This window comes from Sceloporus occidentalis, unplaced genomic scaffold, assembly GCF_023333645.1.
Source record: "Sceloporus occidentalis isolate IW3139 unplaced genomic scaffold, rSceOcc1.0.p SCAF_1, whole genome shotgun sequence".
Taxonomy (NCBI): Eukaryota; Metazoa; Chordata; class Lepidosauria; order Squamata; family Phrynosomatidae; genus Sceloporus; species Sceloporus occidentalis.
This window is the reverse complement of record NW_028316981.1, coordinates 171,869,206-171,891,110: the sequence shown is the minus strand read 5'-3', so window position 1 is coordinate 171,891,110 and position 21,905 is coordinate 171,869,206. Positions and strand designations below refer to the sequence as shown.

Below are 21,905 nucleotides of genomic sequence, written 5' to 3'. Positions count from 1 at the left end.
GTGTGGATGTGGCCTAAATCAGTTGAGGAGTGTTTCTGTGTAGACAAGAGGTAGAAGAGGGCTTTGAGAGGAGGCTGTTGCCTTGGCAACATCTTTTACATATTATGGTGGCTGGGAGGAGATAGATAAGATTTTTGTTTTTGTTCCTTTCCAGCTTGGAGATGTGATGGTGGTGAAATCTTTAATGCTTCTTTTCTCATTTATATCCTGACAAACAGATATTATGGTGGCTCGGAGGTGGTGGACCGCATTGAACTGCTGTGTGAACGCCGTGCTCTTGAGGCCTTTGACCTGGACCCTGAACGCTGGGGGGTGAACGTCCAGCCCTACTCGGGCTCCCCTGCCAACTTTGCTGCCTACACGGCATTGCTCCAGCCTCACGAACGACTCATGGGTCTAGACCTCCCTGATGGGGGCCAGTACGTACCAGTTAGGAGCCAGAACTTGTGTGAGGGCAGCTAAGGAATTTTCCTGTTCCCTGAAACAGTTTCCCCTACTCTATTGCCCTCCAGATGCATTGGATTCTCATTAACCTCCAGTCAGTGTGGCTACTTTGATTGAGGGAGGAACTAAGTGGAGGATATGTCATTATGGTTGAGAAGTATGACGTGAAAGGGAAGATGAAGCACAAGAGTAATGGGAGGTTGAAAACTGGCAGGACTAATAAAGGACCGAATGCGGGAGGAGTGATTGAAAGGGCTGCAATAGGGAGACAGAAGTAGTGGAACTGAAGAATTAATGGAAAATGATGTAGAACTTATATATAGTGGACCCTCCACATTTGTTGCAGTTAAGGACACCAACTCTCATGAAAGTGAAAAAAACACAAATTAAAAACACACTATTTTTTTACTTGAGAGATCACCTCTCTAAGAATCTCTAGGTCCTCCAAGGCAACTCTGTGGTCAACATCTGCTGAAAGTTGACCATAGAATTGTGCTGGAGGACCTACAAATACCTAAAGAAGTGTTCTCTCTAGGAATCTCTAGGTCCTCTAGCATGACTTTTGGCAGAATAACCACAGAGTCACACTGGAGGACCTAGAGATTCCTGGAGAGAACATATTAATCAAATTTGTGGATAATAAATCTGCAAAAGTCAAAGCCACAAATACAGATTTGAGAGTGGGCTTTCTTTCTATTCCTCCCCCCCCCCCCCCCATTGTTGATGTGTGCCTTCAAGTCGTTTCTGACTTTTGACAACCCTAAGGTGACCGTATCTCAGGGTTTTCTTGGCAAGATTTGTTCACAGCAGGATTGCTTTTGCCCTCCTCTGAAGTAGAGAGAGTGGCTTGCCCAGGGTCACCCAATGGGTTTCCACAGCTGAGCAGGGATTCAAACCTTGGTCTCCAGAGTCTTAGTCTAGTGCTCAAACCACCACACCACATTGGCTTTCACACAGGAGGTGAAATTCCTCATAGGATAAAAATCCCAGGTTGGACAGAAACTTGCCTACTCTCAGTGAGATAGTCAATTTGCCCCTATCTGTGAGAAGTTCTAGTTTCTCTTCTTACCAGGAGGAATATTTAGGAGGGGTGCCTCTTCTCGTCCAAGGATGCACTCTGCCTTCTGTCACTTGCCAAACATATCCAGGCCATATAGATCTCTCCTTCAAACCATCCTGTTTTGGCAGAGGGAGCGTTACATAGCTAATCTTTTTTTTTTTTTTTTAATATTGTGAGCAGCCTTGGGTCTGTTTTTTTTTTTTAATAATCTTTATTGAATTTTAATGTATAAAAAAAGGAAAGTCAAGCTCTTTTCTAGTCGATATAGTCATACATTGTTCCTTTACTCTTCTCTTCCCCTCCCCCCTCCCCCCTCCCCCCTTTATTGTTCTTTATGTTGCTGAACTCTTAGCTATAATTTTTAATTCCTCATAAAGTCAATCAGATATTAACTCTTTATCTCTTATTAAACCTTACTCTTATGCTTAATTACTAAGACTATATTTTCCATACATCCTCTTTTTTCTTATTTTAACAAACCAAGTATTATCCCTTCACCTTTACTTAATACATTTTTACATATTCCCTATATACTTATCTATTTTTACTTAATTATTTTTCTATCTCTTATCAGATTGGTATATTTGCAGCAGTCTTATCCAGGTATCATTCCCTTCTTCTTCCTCTTTCTCATTTAATGCCATTGTTAATTTGTCCATTTCCCATACCTCTAGACTTTTCTCTAGCCAAGTCTCTATATCCGGCGCCTCTTTGCTTTTCCATTGCTTTGCTAATACTATCCTTGCTATCGTAATCAAATATAGTATGGTCTTCTTTTCTTTTCTTAATTCTTTATTTTCGATTATATTCAGCAGGCACATTTCTGGGATTAATGGAAATTCTATTTGGGTTATTTTTATTAAAATCCTATGCACTTTAATCCAAAATTTTTTTATTACGGGGCATGTCCACCACATATGATAGAAACTGCCTATACCTTTTTCACACTTCCAACACAGTGCTTTATCCTTTTTATATATTTTTGCTATTCTGCTCGGGGTAAGATACCATCTATGTATCATTTTATAATAATTTTCTTTAATATCCATGCATAGTGTAAACTTGAGATCTTTCCCCCAAGCTTTTTCCCAGCTTTCTAATTGGATATTATGACCTATATTTTGTACCCATTTTACCATTCCCTGTTTTATATGATTTTGTTCTAGTTCCAGCTTTAAAAATTTTTTATAAAATTTTGCTATCTTTTTTCCTTTCCCATCTTCTAATATTATATCTAATTCTGTTTTTTTATCCGTTATGCCATATTGATTCACATCTATTCGGTATCTTTCCCTTAGCTGATAATACAGAAACCACGGTATATTATAACCCTCCGCATATAGATTTTCCCTTGTTTTCATAATTGTTTTCCCTTCCTCCCATTTCAATAAATCTTTATACTTTAACCAAGCCTTCCCCTCTATTTTCCCTCTTTGAAAAAGTGCCTCATGTGGGGAGGTCCAATCTGGTAGTTGACTATAAATTTTTTCTTTGTATATTTTCCATACCCTCCATAATGATCTTCTTATAATATGATCTTTGAACTCTTTATTTAATTCCACTCTGTCTAGCCATATATAAGCATGCCAGCCGTATCTCAGATTGAATCCTTCTAGTTTTAGTGTTTTTTCATCTTTCAACTCTATCCACGTCCTTATCCACTCCATACAGCATGCATCAAAATACAGTTTAAAATCTGGCATTCCTAGTCCTCCTCTTTCCTTAGCATCCGTCAAGGTTTCCCATTTGATTCTCGCTTTCCTTCCTGCCCAAATGAACTTTCTTAAATCTTTCTCCCATTCACTGAACACTTTGTTATTAGCTATTATTGGTATGTTTTGGAATAGAAATAAGATTTTTGGTAATACACTCATTTTCACAATCGCTATTCTCCCTAATAACGATAGTTGTAGCTTCGACCATTTTTCCAGATTCTTTTTTATATCTTGCCAATTTGTTTTATAATTGTTGTCAAATAATTCACTATTTTTCTTCGTAATCTGAATTCCCAAGTATTTAACCTTTTTCTGAATTTGTATTCCTGATTTTCCCTGTAATTCTTTTTGTTTACTTTCCTTAATATTAAATGCGATTATTGCTGACTTTTCTTTATTAATTTTTAGTCCTGCTAAATTTCCAAATTCATTTATTATTTCCAAAATTCTGATAATGTTTTCAATTGGATTTTCTACTATTACCATTACATCATCTGCGAATGCCCGAATCCTTATTTCCTCTCCTTTAATCCTGGCTCCTTGTATCCTTTCTTCCTGCCTTATTCTGCTACATAGTATTTCTAGACACATTATAAATAAGAGGGGTGACAAAGGACAGCCTTGTCTTGTACCTTTATTGATTATAAATTCTTTTGTTTTAACATTATTTATTATAACTTTTGCTTTTTGTTCTTTATATATCTCCTCTATCCATGACTGAACGTTGATCCCAAAATCCAATTTTTTAAACAATTTTATCAAGAAAACCCAATTCAAATTGTCAAAGGCCTTTTCCGCGTCCAAAAATAGCATAGCTGCTTCCTTTCCTGGTTTTTTTTCATAATATTCTATCAAATTTAAAATTATCCTTATGTTTTGCTTTGCCTGTCTGTTTGGTAAAAAGCCACATTGATCCTCCTTTATCCAATCCTTTAATACTCTTTTAATTCTTTCTGCCATTATTATTGCAAATATTTTATAATCAACGTTGAGTAGTGATATAGGCCTATAATTTTGAGGATATCTCAAATCTTTCCCTTCCTTAGGGATCAAGGTTACATTTGCCTCTTTCCAAGTATTTGGTATTCCCTCTACCAGTATTTTATTAAAAACTCTTTCCATTGGTTCTAACAATTCCTCTTCAAATATCTTATAGTATTCTAGAGTAAACCCGTCAGGCCCGGGTGCCTTACCTTTTTTCCCTTTTTTTATCGCTTCCCTGATCTCCTTTTTCGTAATCTCTTGATTTATACCTTCCTTTATTCCTTCCTCTATTTCTATTCTCTCTATTTTCTCTATATATTTCTCTAATTTCCTAAGTTTCCCTTGGCCATATTCCTTTTCCCCGTACAGTTCTTTATAGTATTCATAAAATATATCTCTTATTTTTGTTTGTTCTGTTGTGATTCCTTGATCTCCTAATATTTCAACAATTTGCCTAGCCTCTTTCATTTTTTTAACTTTATAGGCTAAAAATTTACCTACTTTGTTCCCTTGTTCAAATTGCTTTTGTTTTATAAATTTCATTTTTTTACTTACCTCATCTGCCATATTTACCTCTAATTGTTTCTTTAATATTTTTAATTTTTTCCCTAATTTCGCATTTCCTGGCTTCTCTATTATTCTTTTTTCTATATCTTGTATCTCATCTGAAATTTTCTTAGCTTCCTCTTTGTTTCTCCTGTCTCTCTCACTTTTTTTCTTTATTAAAAGTCCTCTAATTACAGCCTTATGTGTGTCCCATATAGTTTTCATACTGGTATCTTTTTCACTGTTTTCTAAAAAAAAATATTTCATTTGCTCTTTTAATTCTTTTATAAGTCCTTTATTTTTTAATAATGTATTATCCAATCTCCAATTATATTCTTTTCCTTTTTGTTCTAATTCTAACCATATTTGATTGTGATCTGAATTCTTGTTTATTTTTATTTTAACCTCTGTTACTTCTCTCATCATTTCTACTGATATAAAAAACATATCTATCCTAGACGCAGAGCTATGCGGAGTTGAGAAAAAGGTATGGTCTTTAAGTTCCTTGTTTTTAGTTCTCCAAGGGTCCAATAGGGATAGTATATCTAACATATCAAAAAATTTCTCTGGAAGTTTCCCTTGGTTCTCTGCTATCTTTTTATTTGACATTCTATCTAATTTTGGATTTACTACCCCATTCCAATCTCCCATAAATATGTGGTATTCATATTCCAAATTTGTTATTTTCCTTAATAAATTTTTATAGAATTTTGCTTTTTTTTCCTTTGGACCATATATTCCCACTATCAATGTCTGTTTCCCATTCACCATTGCCTCTGTTCCTACATACCTGCCCTCCTCATCGTTTAGCACTTTTTTTATCGGGATTTTATTTTTGATATATATAGCTACTCCATTTCTTTTCCTTGTGCCTGCTGATATAACCACCTCCCCCAATTTTGGATTTCTTAAATATTTTTCATCTTTTTTCTTTATTCTCGTCTCTTGAATGCTGCAAATATCCCATTTCTGTTTTTCTAATTCATGAAATATTTTTTTCCTTTTATAACTCGAGTTCATTCCTTTTATGTTCCATGAAAGGAACTTCATTTTCGTTATTATTTGACTTTCCTTTTGTTGTTGTTGTTCTCTTCTTACTCCTTCTTTCGGACTTTTACTTCTTCTTACTCCTTCCCTTCTTCCCACTCCTTCCTTTCTTCAATTGTAATTTCTGTATTGTCTCCTAGACTCCTTAGTTCCTCTTCCCACTCCAGATCTGCTCCCCCCGTTGCTCCTATAGGAAGATCCTCATCGTCTACTCCAACTTTCTCTTCGTCTTCCTTTTCTTCTTTCTTTTTCTTTTCTTTCTCTTCTTCTTCCTTTTGCATTCGATTCTGCTCCTGTTCTTCTCTTCTCCTTTCAGCTTCTAAATCTTTATCCAGTTTTTCTTCTTCCTTGAACCATCTATTGTAGAATATTTTCGCTTTTTCCACTGTATCTATTTTATAATGTCTCTGCCTCCACATGAAGGATATCCCCTCCGGTAGCTCCCATTTATATCTTATGTTCTTTATTTGTAGCGCTCTTGTTAAGTTTGAGTACTCTCTTCTCCTCCTCAAAATGTCACCAGGTATGTCCTTAAAGATTTGAACCTCATTCCCATCTAGCGTAATTTTCTTTTTATAGCTTTCCTGAATTATTCTATCTTTCACTCTCTCTCGTGTAAAATAAACCACAATGTCCCGTGGCAAGTTTCTATTTTTGGCTGCAGCTGAATTTATCCTGAAGATCTTATCCACGTCCAGATCTAAAAGTTCTGGTTGACATTCTATCAGGTTTGCTAACACTGGAACTACTTTATCGTATAGATTCTCATTGTATCTTTCTTTCAGGCCTCTTATTTTAATACATTTTCTTCTTTCTTTCATATCTTTTATTTTATTTTGCTCTTTTTCTTGTGTTTGTACTTGAGATAATTCCTGTGTCACTCTCTCTAATTCCTCAGTTTTTATTTCCAGCTTGTTCACTTTCTTCTTAATTCCTTTCATGTCTTCTGATAGTTCTGCCATTGTATTTTTCAATTCCTCCATATCTTTCTTGAAATCTGCCCTTAGTTCGTCTCTAGAGTCTTTAATTTCTTGTCTTATGTTCGTCTCTGTTTTTTGTATCGCCTCTAGTATTTTCCAATTAGGGTCTGTTGTTTTAAGTTCCACTGAAGCTCTTCTCGGTATCATCTGTCTTGCTTCTCCACCTTGCATCATCTTTTTCTCTTTCTCTTTTTCTTGTCCTCTAGTCATCATTTTAAATTCCTCTAATTCCAGTTGTCGATGCTATTATACCTCTTTGCCACTACGCGTCGCTCGATTTCTTATTTCTTTTAAATTCTCTTCTGTTTCCTTATTTCTATTTCCCAGTGCAGTTATACCTCCTCGCCACTAGATGTCGTTTCCTTTTTCCCCTCTGTTGGCCCCTTTTGAATTCTCTTCTATTTCCTTATTTCTCTTTTCCAGTGTAGTTATACCTCCTTGCCACTAGATGTCGTTTCCTTTTTCTCCTCTGTTAGCTCTTTACCGGGACCTTCTTGCTTCTTCTCCTTTCTCTCGCATTTCCAGTTCCTGTCCCTTTACTTCCCTTCCCCACACGTGGCGTCTGACCTTGAAAACGCTGAACAGTAAGTTTTTGGTCCTATTATCCACTGCCTCTCTTCCCAGTCCCAAATCGTCTTCTTCTCCTCCTGGTCCGCTGTCGTCTTTTTCTCCTCCTGGTCCGCTGTCGTCTTTTTCTCCTCCTGGTCCGCTGTCGTCTTTTTCTCCTCCTGGTCCGCTGTCGTCTTCTTCTCTTCCTGGTCCGCTGTCGTCTTCTTCTCTTCCTGGTCCGCTGTCGTCTTCTTCTCGTCCTAGTCTGCTGTCGTCTTCTCCTCCTCCTGGTCCGCTGTCCCCTTCCTCTCCTCCGTTTCTGCTTCTCCTCTAATCCATCTTCTCATCTGTACCCGCCGCCTTCCCTCCTCTCCCTTCCTCCAAGCTAGCGGTCGGGCTGCTTCACTCCTCGGTTTGTGTTTTCCTTCTGCTAACACACGTTCTTCTTATTATTATTTTATAGTCTTAGATTGATTTTCTCTCCTTCCAACCTTCCTCCTCTCTACCTCCGATAAAGTATATTTGATGAGGATCTCAATCTACAGCAGCAGCTTCTTTCCTCTCACTCTTATTCTTCCTTCTTTCTTCTTTCTCCCCCTAAAAACCGGGCTGGCGGGGCTTTGCTTGCGCCCTGCTTATAGTCGCGGTTTGCCCTCGTCCTCCTTTCCCCCACCGATCCCCCACAAGAAGCTCCTTCTGCAAAATCCTGTGGTTCCTAGAGGACCCCGCGGGCCCGCCCGAGTCCCCTTTACCGGGGGGAACGATTTTCCCCACCAAAAACACTATAAGCGGTTACTGCTTCTTGCCTGCTACCGCAAGTTGCAGCTTTCACTCCGCCATCTTTCCCGGAAGTGCTCAGCCTTGGGTCTGTTTTTGGGAGAAAGGCAGGATAAAAATTAAATTAATTAAATAAATACATACAATAATCTGTGGGCTCACCTGAGTTGAAGAATTTTTGTTTGATCTCTGTCAAAAGTTATGTTATGACTAGGGCTTGCACTCTGTTCTGACCATATGGTTTTTTGTCTCCCTGGCAGCCTGACACATGGGTACATGTCTGATGTCAAACGTATCTCAGCCACTTCTATCTTCTTTGAATCCATGCCCTATAAACTAAATGTGAGTGAACAAAAAGGGTATGTGTTCACGTGTATACATGTTGCAGTTTGCTCTTGGTTTATTCTTATGAAGCCAAGGGGGAGGAAGCTTATAGGTCTATAAGTAGTATACATGTTGAATCTCCCTTATCTGAAACACTTGGGATCAGACATTTTGTTCGATTTATTCCCCCCCCTCCCAGATTTTGGAATATATGTAAATACATAATTAGATGTCCGGGAGATGGGACCCAAGTCTAAACGTGAAATTCATTTGTATACACCTTATACACATAACCTGAAGGTAATTTTTATACACAATATTTTAAATAATTTTGTGCATAAACCCAAGTTTGTGTACATTGAAACATCAGAAGGCAAAGGTGTCATTATCCAGTCACCCATGTGGATTTTGGAGTATTTTGGATGTTGGAATTCTAGATAAGGGATACTCAACCTGTATTGAGAGGATGTGGATATGTGAATGTGTATTGAATACGGCTAAGTGCTCCAAGATGTAAGTTACTGTTGTGCTAAAGTCAGCTTTTACAGGATGTTTTGCTTGCATCTATGCTATTATGTGTGAAATGCAAAACTGGGAAGTATATATCCTGTATATATAGAGAGAGAATGAATGGCTGACTGCAACACTCTGGACGTTGTAGTCCAACATTTCCCCCCGCAAAAAAAAAAATAAAAAAAAAAATAATCCCAACATTTTCAAGCTCTGGCGAGGTGTTAGCTGTAACATGCATGTGTTGTGGAAAGTCTGTGGTTTCATGCACACATGATAGGGCTGGATGCATAAAAACCTGACTTTAGTATCAGGCAGTTTCCTGTGATAGCCTGCAAAAATATCTTTTTTGTACAGTGCTCTGTGTTCAAGGCTTTGTATATGCATTTGTATATTGGAATACCATCTGTCCCCCATGAACATTGACCAAGCTGACTGGGGCTAATGAGAGTTGGGACCCCAACCAAGAACTAGAAGGCCACAGGGTCAGCCAGTATTTTTATCAGTATCTTTATCAGCTGCATTTGCGCTGCAGAAATAGTTCTATTTGACACCACTTTAACTGGCATGGCACAGTACTATGAAATTCTGGGAATTATAGTTTGTTGTGGCACTAGAGCTCTCTGACAGAGAAAGCGAAATGTCTCACAAAACTACAGTTCTCAGAATTCCACAGCATTGAGCCATGACAGTTAAATTTCTATAGTGTGGATGCAGCCTTGGATGATCATGCAGCCATTATAATCAGTTTCTTTAACATGCTCTCTTCTTTGTTTATTGCAATGTGCCTTCAAGTTGTTTTTGACTTATAGCAACCCTATCATAAGGCTTTCTTGGCAAGGTTTATTCAGAGGAGATTTACCATTGCCTTTCTTTGAGGCTGAGAGAGTGTGGCTTGCCCAAGGTCACTCACTGAATTTCCATGGCTGAGTGGGGCTTTGAACCCTGGTTTGCCAGAGTTCTAGCCCACTTTTCAAACCTTTGCACCATGCTGGCTCCAGTAGTCTATGGTTTATTTGGCAAGATTTGTTGTGCTGGCATGCCTGAGTGCTTGTGCGGGTTTGCATGTAACTGTGGAAGAAGGATGGTATTCTTGTACATTGACCTGTGTTGCTCTTCTCTACCTCACCTCTTCTTCCAGCCAACAACAGGACTAATAGATTATGATCAGCTAGAAATCACTGCCCGACTCTTCCGCCCACGTCTCATAATTGCTGGCACCAGTGCCTATGCCCGCCTCATTGACTATGCCCGCATCAAAAAGGTACACTTTGGGAGAAGTAGCAGGGAGGGCAATGGTCAACTTGGATAAACTGACTAGATATTGCCATGGGTGGGTGGGTGAGTGGGTGGTGGCAGCAGTAATGCTCCCTTTCTCTCCCCTTTCCTCTGTGTAATAAAGTTCGATGGGAAAGTGAGCTTCTGAGTCAAATGGAGTTTGCTTGTGGGTTGAATATTTTTTTATGTGTAGGAAATAGATCCGTCTAGTATACTGGGTTGTTCTGGACTGGGGTTGATGGTGCATCTCACTTGAGATAGGTGGTGGAGATTAATGGTCAAGGGCCTGGGCCAAAATTGGGGGAGTTAGTTTTTTTTAAAAACAACAACAACAATTAGTTATAGTTATAGTTCCAAGGACCCCAAAATAATTAGTCACATTCTACTTACCTTTATAAAGAAGTAACTATTTTCTTTTTCAGAAATAACTAAAGTAGTTATTCTTTTTTACTTAAAAAACAAACAAACAATTACAGTCCAGAACTCTACAAAGAAGCTGTCCTTTTACTGGTGTAATTAAGGTTATTACAGAATCAGAATAATGGAATCATAGAATCATAATGTAATGAGAGAGCACCTCATTTCTCTTGCAGTGAAATTGTAACTGTTTTAGATACTTCTATAGCTATAGCATTTTCTCTAGGAACTTCTGTGTTCTCCAGTACAACTCTATAGTCAACCTCTGGCAGAGTTGTGTTGGAAGACCTAGAGATTGCTAGCGAGAACATATTAATCAAACCCGCAAATAATCAAATCCACAAAAGTCAAAGCCAGAAATGTGGAGGGCCAAGTGGACAAGTGTGTTATTCCTAATGAGTGGCATCCCCAAACCTGGTGTCACCTGGTGCGGGAGGAGTAGTGGTGGCCATGGCCAAAAGGACACTTGCCTTTCTCCATAGTGGCAGTTGCTTCCTCCTCAGGAGGAGGCTGCCAATGTGGAAAAACCTAGAGGAGAGCACTTGTCCTTCTCTTTTGCCGCAATAGTGGCCTCATATTGAGGAGGGAGCCGTTGTGGTGGCAAAACCTGGACGGGCAAGCTTGACCTTCTCTTTTGTTGCTGTGGTGGCTTCTTGAGGAAGGAGGCACAGCAGTGGCAAAGCTGGGTGGAGTGTGCTCTCCATTCTTCTTCACCACAGTGATGACCTCTTCCTCAAGAGGAGGCTGTGACCATAGTGAATCCTGGAGGGGTGCATGCACCCCTTCTCACCCCACAGCTGGTGGAGGGCCTGACCAGCTGTCACCCCTCTTCTGAGGTGTCACCCAATGTGACCCACACACCCCACACTTTCCTAGTGGCTCCACTGTTCTTAACGAGTTACTTCTGAGCTCTGAGTAGGCAATTGATCTGCCCTTTTCTGTCAGGTGTGTGAAGAAGTGAAGGCATACATGTTGGCTGACATGGCCCACATCAGTGGCCTGGTGGCAGCGAAAGTCATTCCATCTCCCTTTGACTATGCTGATCTGGTCACCAGCACGACTCACAAGACGTTACGTGGAGCAAGGTAGGTGTTTCTTCTCCATATTCAGAGCAGGGAGCTCCCATCAGCTCTAGGCTCCCATCAACTCTAGGCAACATGGCAAAATCTCAAGGAGGATGGGAACTTTAATCCAGCTGCATAGGCTCCCCACCACTGTTGCATGTTCACCAAGAAGGATATCAGTTTAATACTACAGTCACCCCTCCAAGTCCACAGACTTGAAATCTGTGGATTTGAAAATGCACAGAGAGGCAACTGCCATTAACCTCAATGGGGCGCGCACTCCATTCAAGCCTATGGGGCTTGAATATGTGCAAGTTTTGGAACTCGCAAGGTGATGGTGGTTCAGAACAGATCCCTCGTGAGTTCCAAGGGGTAACTGCATCTTAAATCCCTGACATTTCCAAACAGGGCTAGAAGAGACTCATGTCTGAAACACTACCTTCATTGTAAATTAGTTTAGAGTAGGGTGGGCAAACTGAGACCCTCCTGAAGTTGTTAGACTGCAAATTCATCATCCCCAGTCTGATGTGCCAATGATGAAGGATGCAAGAAGTTGCAGACCAACACTCTCTTTAAGTTGTATGTAATCTATATAATCATTCTTTTGAGTGTATGCTACTTTCCTGTGGTAAGTCCATACTCTAGAGTGGTTTAGGAAACATCAGGGCAGTTTAGGCTGCCTCCACATGGTGGAAATAATCCAGCTTGACATCACTTTTACTGCCATGGCTCAGTGCTATGGAATTCTGGGAATTGTTGCCTTGCTCTGGTGCCCCACTGAACAACAGTTTCCAGAATTCCATAGCATTGAGCCGTGACAGTTAAAGTGATATCAAACCAGGTTATTTCTGCTGTGCAGATGCAGCCCTACATTTCTGTTAAAGCAAAGTTTTCAGATAATTTACTAACAGAGACAAGGAAATGCCATTTTTAAAAATTAAGATGGTTGATTATTTCAATTATACAAGTAATGTAAGTGACAGGAAAGCAAACAAACAAACATATTTAACTGAAACTAAATGTTTGAGTTTAGAGGTTCCCAAACTGCAGTTCTCCAGAGTTAAACATATTGAACTCAAACTAAATGTTCCCAAAAATAACAACTTCTAAACCAAACTTCCCCATAATTGTGTCAAGTTACCCCCCTCCCCACAGGCCCAGTGTTTATAGCTAGAGTTGGCCAGGGCCCCATGTGAAGTGGTGCCAAGGGTAATGAAAGGGCAAAGTACTCTCCTGAAGCAAGAGGACAAAGGTACTGAAATTTTACAGGAACAGTGTAGTGTAAATTTGCTGGCAGACAGGTGGGCCCTTGGTATCCAATGAAGTTTGGTTCCAGGACCCCCCGTGAATACCAAAATCCATGGATCCCAAGTCCCATTAAATACAATGGCATAGTGAAATATTTTTGAGCTGTGGATGTTCGAATCTATGGATAAAAACTCTGTGGCTATGGAGAGGTAACTGTATTAAAAATGATAGCCCTGAATTGAGGAAAGCTGGCTATAAACTGAACCAGAGAGCATAGCTTTTCTATCCATAATGCTGCCATTTTGTATAATTTCTTGAAGTTATGGAATGTTCAAGGATGCTGAATCCCTGCTTGCTGCTATGGGAAATCCTGTTTATCCTTCTCTATAGCTTTTTGAGATTTCAGTAGAGATTGCCTGGATCAGGAGTATGGAATCTGTGATCTTGTAGACGATGCTGGGCTGCAGTTTGCATTGTCCCTAACCACTATAGTGTCTGGAAGGAGGTCGCATATTCTTTGCAAATTATTTACCTTCATGAGTTTTTTTTTTTTTTTTTTTTTTTACACTTTGGCACTTTCTTTTGCAAAAGAAATTGTTTTCGTAAAAAAAAAGAAAGAATGTACAGGTAGAGTATTGCTTACCCTCAATTCCAAAATCATCCACAGGGGTGGTTGAGTTAGTGACACCATATATATGCAAATATGAGTTGAGAAATGCCCCCAAATTGACCCTAAAACCATGGGCTGACATATACGAGTCAGTACAGTAATAATGCTTAGAAAGGTCCTGAAAGAAGCATTGCCCCATGTGCCTCGGCAGTGATTTCAGAAAGACCTGACTGCAGTGTGTGTGTGTGAAATGGGTGATTTCCTTCCCAATCTGATGTTAAAGTCTTCTCTCCCCACCAAACCCTCATTAAAACCACTTCTTTCTCTTCCCCATCCATTGTTAAAGCCTTATTACTCTCCCCATCAAACCCCACATTTAAATCCACTTCTTTCCTTTCCTCATTCGATGTTAAAACCTCCTCTATCACCAGGAAAATGGTGTTAGGTGGTCAGGAGAGGTCCAGAGTAGGAGTAAGGGGGATGAAAGTGGTGTTTTCCCCTTTAGATCCTTTGTTATAGACCTCTATGTTTTGGCCTTGACTCGTCCATGGGTCATATCAAAATGTATGATTTTGACTCTAAACCTTTCCTTGACTTATACATGAGGTCGACTTATACATGAGAATATATGGACTGGTAAAATCTTAGAAGTACAGTTGTCCCTCCATATTCGCTAAGGTTAGGGGAACAAGACCCCCGTGAATATGGAAAAACCGCAAATAATAAAAACACTGTTTTTACCTGAGAGGACACCTCTCTAGGAATCTCTAGGTCCTCCAGTGCAACTCTGTGGTCAATGTCCAACATACACTGACCATAGAATGGCACTGGAGTAGCTACAAATGGACTTTCAGTGCAACTTTTAGTTAAAGTTGACCACAGAGTTGCACTGGAGGACCTAGACAGTCCTAGAGAGAACATATTAATGAAATTTGTGAATAATCAAATCCGAAAATATCAAAGCCGCAAATACGGATGATTGTAATATGTAATACAAACATTTTTTAAAAGTGTTAAACATTTTTTGCTTTGGTTGTATGGAATTGCAACATTCAAACGGCTGTGGTAGTGTGGATTTGTAATAGGCGCAGGTGTCTTGGTAAGTGGAAATCAGAAGTGAACCTTTGAATCCTGTATCTGGGGCTGCATCCTCACTGCATAAATGATCTAATTTGATACCACTTCAACTGTCATGGCTCAGTGCTGTGGAATCCTGGGACTTGAGTTTGTTGGGGTACCAGAGCTCTCTAGCAGAGAAGTCTTAAATATCTCACAAACCCATAGCATTGACCCATGGCAATTAAAGTGGTCTCAAACTGGATTATTTTTGTTGTGCAGATGTAACCTGAGTAGCCCTGCCAACAGACATGTTAACCTAGGCAGGGCATACATTTTGATGCTTTTACCCCCTTGTCCTATGCAGGTCTGGGCTGATCTTCTACCGCAAAGGCGTCCGTTCTGTGGACAAGAAGACTGGCAAAGAGATTCCCTACAACTTGGAGGAAAAAATCAACTTTGCTGTCTTCCCCTCTCTGCAAGGGGGCCCACATAACCATGCCATTGCTGCTGTGGCTGTGGCACTGAAACAGGTGAGATAGAAGGGGAAGTAGGTCTTCCTCTTTTCTCTGAGAATTTAGATTGTGTATTTTTAGTCTTTTCTATATGGCCATTTCATTTGCTCTATTAACATGAAATGAAACAGTTCATAAGCTCTTGGATTCTGACCTGCAAGAGGAAATTTCTGGGCTCTATTATATTTATATTTTATTTTTATATTCATTATTATTCTAGTATATTAATATTTATTTTTAATAAATATTATAATTTTATTTAGTTATTTTATATTTACATTAATATGTTTATCTTCTTATTTACATTTTTATTTTCGATTATATATTATATATTTTTATTTATATTTTTAATTTCCTTTTATATTTTTATTTATATATCTTTTATAGTTAAAATTATTTTATACTTTATGTTTTTATCCTTTGTTACTTCTTTGTTTTTTAAAATTTTTAAGTTCTTTTTTTTAGTTTTTAATTTTTAAGTATTAATTTTAAAATTGTTAAAATTGCACACTGGAAAAAATACAGTTGGCCCACAGTATCCACGGGGGATCCATTGCAGACCCCTCCCATGAATACCAAAATCTGTGGATGCTCAAGTTCCGTTGTCCCCAATGGCAGTGCACGCATGGGCTGCACTGCCCTTAGGGACCACAGGACAGCTACTATTGGGACAACACTTTTCTCCAGGTGCGCCTTGGTTGCGGAAGGGTGCTCCAGGGGGCAGCTGGGGAAACAATAGCAGCAGCCACTGGTGGCACTTTCCAAGTGGCCGTGGAGGGCCTCCTGCTTCTTCTGCAGAGCCCGGTCCAGATCATCTCAGGGGCAATGTTGAGCCCTGTTGCCAGGAGGGCACCTCATCACTTCTCCTGCTCATCTGCCTCCTCAAAGGGGCAAATGGAGTCCCCTAGCTGTGCCCTGAGATAAGGTGGCTCCAAGAAACCAGGAGCCCCTTCCCCAAGGGCAGAGAAGACTCAGAGGATCATCCCCTTGGACCTCAGAAGGTGTGTGGAAAGGGCAGCCTGGAGAGAAACAGCAGGCAGTGTGATCAGTGGTCTTCCTTTACCCGGGAGCATCCCTGCACAGACAATTGGTGGCTGTCCCTAATGGTGGCATAGGCATGCAACTGGGGGCTTGCTATCCGTGGGTGCTGGAACCTGCGAATGGCAAGCCCGTGGATAAGATGGCCCCACCTTAATTGCCAGCCCCCCATATCAGATATCTGAGAAGTGTTGGTCTAGAAGATTTATGGCGATCTTGGCCATGAAACCACTGGATAACTTTGGGCAAGTCACATGTTCTTAGCCTCAGAAGAATGCAATGGCAAACCACCTCTGAACAAATCTTGCCAAGAAAACCCTATGATAACTCTGCCTTAGAGTCACCATAAGTCAGAAACAACTTGAAGGCACATCACACACACACATTTCATAAGATTTTCTTAGGCAAGGTATACTCAAAGATGTTTTTGCCAGTTTCTTCCTCTGAAATTTAGCCTATGGCACTTGGTCAGTTTTTCATCCAAGTACTAACTGCACTGACCCTGCTTAGCTTAGATCAGATGGGATCTGGTACCTTTAGGATATTTAGTATTGTGGAAGACAGTAGTCTTTATCATTAGCATAATCCTTTCTGTTAATTGTTATTATTCGATGCTTTCCCAGTCAGGCATCAGTTAACTGGCTGCTTTTTAAAGGGATACTTGAAGCACTAGGTTAACTATGTGGGTATACGGGGCTGGGATGGAGCAGACAATGTTGCACCTCCCTCCCTATGGTTTGATGGAATATGAACAGTGTTCATTTGGGCTTACTTGATATCTCTTCTTCCTTTGTAGGCCAGCTCACCCATGTTCCAGGAGTATTGCCAACAAGTATTGAAGAATGCCAAAGCCATGGCAGAGGCATTGCTGCAGAGAGGATACACCTTGGTTTCTGGTATAATGCAGACACTCTGTTGCTTCTGAACTGAGACACATAATCCAAAGAGCCATATGGATCAGCTTTGCTGATTTGTACTATTTCAGGATACAACATGTTTTAGTTTCATAGTAAAAGCCCCCAGCATGTATGGAAATTAGTGAGAAAAAGTCTAAGTGAGCCTTCTCCATGACTTTGTAGCTCTGTTCATGCAAATAAATTTAATATAGGAAGACAAGTTTCTCTGCTACAGTCTGAATTGGTGTTGCATTGCCTAAGATGTAGGATTTGTATTTTATTTGTGTGGTATGTTTCAACTTAGTGCATCATAACCTCCTTTTGGGGCAGTATGAAAGTACATGTTGCTGGTAGGGTTAACAGCAGCCAGGGGCTTGTGCATATGGGGAGATGTTAGATTCTGCAGCTGCAAGCAGAAATGTGCTATTGCTGCTGGGGAGGAGAGAATAGCTATGAAAGAAATCAAAACACATTATGATCAATAGATGGAGTGTTGTTTGAAATCACCAAGGGCCAAGGGCCACATGTGTTCTCAACCAAGATGATAGCTTCACCTTAAAGATGTGAAAAATGTAATGTAGGACCTTTGGTACCAAACTAAATGTTTGTTTACTATGTAGTGTGCAGTTGTATATTATGCTTTTCTTTAAATACTGTAATTACAAAGTGGCTAGGGGAAGGGGAAAGGCAGAGCATGTAATGAAGACTCTTGTCTCCATCATTAAAATGGAATGGAAACCACACATCCCACTCAGCTCACTAAAAGCTATAGGGAGAAAGGTTTCATTGACAACTTCATCCTAAGAAATAATCCTCTCCTCCCCTGTCATTTCTTTCCCAGTAATTGTGCCCTAACTGTGTACCTGTTTAAGGAAGAATAAGATACACACCTGCATACTATGCATTAACCCAAGGGTGGGAAATTTTGGCCTTCCAGATGTTTAGACTAAAACTCCCACAATCCTTTACCATTGACAATTTGGACTGGGGCTTCTGTTAGCAGAGATCCAAAATATCAGTCCAAAGGTAATCCTTTGCAATATTAACCAATGCATCTGCTTTGGCCCATTGTTCAGAATGGTGGATTCTCCCTTGGAGGTCAGACAGCATGGCAGGAGGTTTTCCAACTCTTACGATTCTAATATCAAAATGGATCCTTCGTACAACATGTATTTAACCCATGGAATGCATTATCACAAAACTTTGGAAGGGCTGATGGGGTAATGGCTGGGATGAATGAGTTTGATATATTCATAGAGGATAAGACTAGCTATGTAAGTCAGCTATGACAGGGGAATCTCCCAACAAGGGACAACTGGACTAGAGAGAACTTCAGTTTGACCCAAGAGTTTCATTTACTAGTTGCACTGTTAATAATATTTTTGTTCTAATAAATATTGGGGATGGAGCCATAGGTGAATATAGAGGATAGCTATGACTCCTTGGAAGGCTGTTGGGAAGCAACATGCCCTCTTCTTTCTCTTTTGGGTCAGGTGGTACTGATAATCACCTGGTGCTTGTGGACCTGCGGCCAAAAGGCATTGATGGAGCCCGGGCTGAGCGGGTGCTGGAACTGGTGTCCATCACAGCCAACAAGAACACCTGTCCTGGGGACAAGAGTGCTTTGGCACCTGGTGGCTTGCGCCTTGGTAAGAGCAAGAGGTTCAATTGTAATTTTTTTTTCAAAAAATGAGGTGTGTGTTGAATTTACATGTTTGGAATTGTGTATAATCTATGCTAAAATAATCCAGATTCAGCACCAAGAACACTCAAACCCTGCTTTTGTTTTCTGCTTTTTAAATAAAATCACCCCCCCCCCCGGGAATGTTGAATTGGGGGTAGGGAAGGGTATGGAGATTTGGGGACAGGTTCATTGAACATATACCATGAAGTCATCCTGTACAGTTTTCATGTGTTTACAAGCAAGTTTCTAGCTCTTAAAGGCCGGTATGTGGTAGGTTTGAAAGTATATTGGAAGCGGGAGCAGAAATGTCTGATTGCCTTCTAGAGATATTTCTCTCTCCCTGCTCGTAGCAGAATATATGGAAGCAGATAGATGCAGATGAGCTTCATTTGTAGACTTCAGCTTTTTGTGGGCCAAAATTTTCATTAAAACATCTGTTTCTCACACAGAGATTTATGCTCTCTAACAGCATGGGGCTGGAAAAGAGCAGCCAGTAGGAAAAGGGGTTATGTAGATTTCCAGAGCTTCTTGCCTCTCACCATCAGCACTGTGTTGCAGCTCCTTTCAAGGTTTCTCCATCTACAGTAAAAAAACAAAAAAACCTGCCTAGAAAATTCAGGATACCAAGTTCTTCATTTTGCAGTGCTGCCCTCCTTTGCCTTTAAAATGTTCATGGTCCCCTCTGTGTGGAGCCACACAGGCACAACTCTTGCCTTCCCAATTCCTATGAACACATCTTGCATGGTCCTTCATTGCCTTGCAGTGGAGGGACCATATTTGATGTTTTCCTCCTGTTTATTTCTATCATTTTTCTTCTGTCTTGTTGGGAAAGCTCAGTTATCTGCAGAGGCTGTTTCAGCATCCAGTGCCTGGATGAGAAGGTGACCACCTTGAAGAGGGCCTCATGTCCCCAAAAGCCTGATTAGTGTGACATTAGTGAGAATAAAAGGGTTAAACTAGGATAAGATGTTGCTGGTAGTGTAGTGCAACCAGGGCTTGTAAGGCTGCAAGTTTAGCTGCAGCCTTTAAAGTACCTGAGTGGTTGTGGATTAGCAGAGTAACAAAATGTTTTTGTGAGCTACCCCTGTTGTAAGGCAGAGTATTTTGGGGTGGCTTGAGATTGAAGAGGCACTAGCTGTGCAAAAGACATCCTCCTTGTGGAGAGGAAAACTGACAGAGTTGATTTACTGAGACAGCGACCACCACAGCTGTTGAAATTATTGGTCACCAAAAATGAGAGAGAGAAAAGGTATGGCTTGGGGAATTTTAACAATAGACACCCACACTTCATAGTTCACCATTGCACCACTGGACAATATAGTCCATCTGTTTTCTGTCTCTGGCTGGCATCTCCTGTGCATAATTAAAGGGTTGGCATGGCACCCTTTCAGCAGAATCATTTGAAGAATCTGTTGTTGAACATATGTACAGACCTAGGACTCAGAGCTGCAGTGCCAATTAGCCCAGCAAAGTATTGTCTTTATGGCTGGCCTTTGTGTAGCTAGTCCTTCAGTAGAAGGTGGTTGGAGAGGAATGAGAAATAAGGTCATCTTGGGTCTCCCTTATCCACTGTAGTCTGTGTTGCTCTTTTGCTTCTGAGTTGCAGCATTTTCCACTCTGTCTCTTCGTAATGTTGGCCTTTGGATTACAAGTGCTCTTAATCCTATTCTCTTCCATTTGTCCCACAGGAGCACCTGCACTTACATCCCGGCAGTTCCGGGAAGCTGATTTTCAGAAAGTTGTGGAGTTCATTGATGAAGGCATCAAGATTGGACTGGATGTCAAAAAGAAAACCTGTAAGTCATTGGCATGTTATGAAAGCTAACAAATGCTAGTTGTTTGACACTTAATAGGAGACCTAGTACAGATCAGCCATGCTCTATTGCCAATGGTGTAGGGTATTTTGGGAATTTCGCTAGTTACAGTTAGTCAGCCAATCGCTTTATATTCCACATTCTGCCCCCCCCCCCCCCCCCACACACACACACATTTGGCTGTTTAGTAGGCAATCTAAATTGAGATTTGGCAAGTTCATCTTGTGTGGCTGTTTTTGAGATCCCCTTGCGTTTTTATTGTTTTAAAAAATAAATTAGGGTGTAGGGTGGTGGTGAATTTTATTGGCTTCCTTGAGCTGTTTTAGATCCACCAAAGTCCTTTAAAAAAACAAACACCTGGTTCATTTTTAAGCCCTTTCCTGGGCCTAAAATGGTCTGGGGGAGGAATTAAAAAGAGGAAATTTGAGGCTGTTTTTTCCCTAACAAAAAATTTGAGGTGATGTAGGTGGAATATGGTACTGGGAAATTGATAGTCTTCTCTATGGAAATAAAAGTGAGGGTCAGGGAGTGATTGGGAACCTGTGCCTAAATGGAATGCATTATTGAGGAAGTGAGATATCTCTTTCTGCACCAGTTCCCCATGTGCTTTCAGCTCTTTCCACTGCTAATTTACTTGCTCCTTTTCTCTTTCTCTCTCCCCCCTCCACAGCCAAGCTCCAAGATTTCAAATCCTTCTTGCTGGCTGACCCAGAAACAAAGCAGAAACTGTCTGACCTCCGGCAACGTGTGGAGACCTTTGCCCGTGCCTTCCCCATGCCTGGCTTTGATGAACGTTGAGAGCCCTGCCCTATCAGAGACTGGCTCATCATTACATTCAGATGGATGGAGCTTGCAAGAGGCTGGGTGCCAGGAGACCCTGCAGCCCTATCTCTTAGGGCTAGCCAAGTGGGAACCCTCCCACCCCCAAAGGCACTCTCCTTGGCTACTTTCTTCTCCTCCCATTAACCATTTTATAGTGACTCAAACAATTGACCTCCTTTTGTTTATAGTGGGACTAGTCTCTGACTCACGATACACATGTAATATTTGACTGGATCATTATGCAAAATGGATTGTAAAAATTAAACAACTTCAGCTCTTTCCCTGACTGAACTAAAAACACAGAATGTTTTGAGGGCATTTTTGGACGTAATATTGCATCCTATGCCATCCATGCCTATGATGGTTAAGGTATATGGGTGTGCATGCTCAACTTATTTGTCTGCATCTAATACCTTCAGCCAGAGATGGGGTAGTACTGTACAGTGCTTTCCAAGTCATCTGATGTGGGGGATTAGCATTAATTTTTTCCAGTGTGCCAGGGACCAGTGGACAATAACTCAGCAATA

At 40.5% G+C, this 21,905-nt stretch overlaps 1 protein-coding gene across 1 annotated transcript in view; it reads left to right on the top strand.

Moving 5' to 3' along the window:
- Positions 1-21,705, top strand: part of SHMT2 (serine hydroxymethyltransferase 2) — a 29,500-nt gene extending 7,795 nt beyond the window's left edge. The window contains exons 4-12 of the mRNA XM_089482371.1: positions 219-419; positions 8,363-8,444; positions 10,078-10,200; positions 11,577-11,716; positions 14,977-15,142; positions 16,959-17,058; positions 18,552-18,707; positions 20,431-20,538; positions 21,227-21,705. Coding sequence (XP_089338497.1) covers positions 219-419; positions 8,363-8,444; positions 10,078-10,200; positions 11,577-11,716; positions 14,977-15,142; positions 16,959-17,058; positions 18,552-18,707; positions 20,431-20,538; positions 21,227-21,354 — 1,204 coding nt within the window. The 3' untranslated portion in view covers positions 21,355-21,705. The remainder of the gene's footprint in view (positions 1-218; positions 420-8,362; positions 8,445-10,077; positions 10,201-11,576; positions 11,717-14,976; positions 15,143-16,958; positions 17,059-18,551; positions 18,708-20,430; positions 20,539-21,226) is intronic.
- The last annotated feature ends 200 nt before the right edge of the window (positions 21,706-21,905 follow it).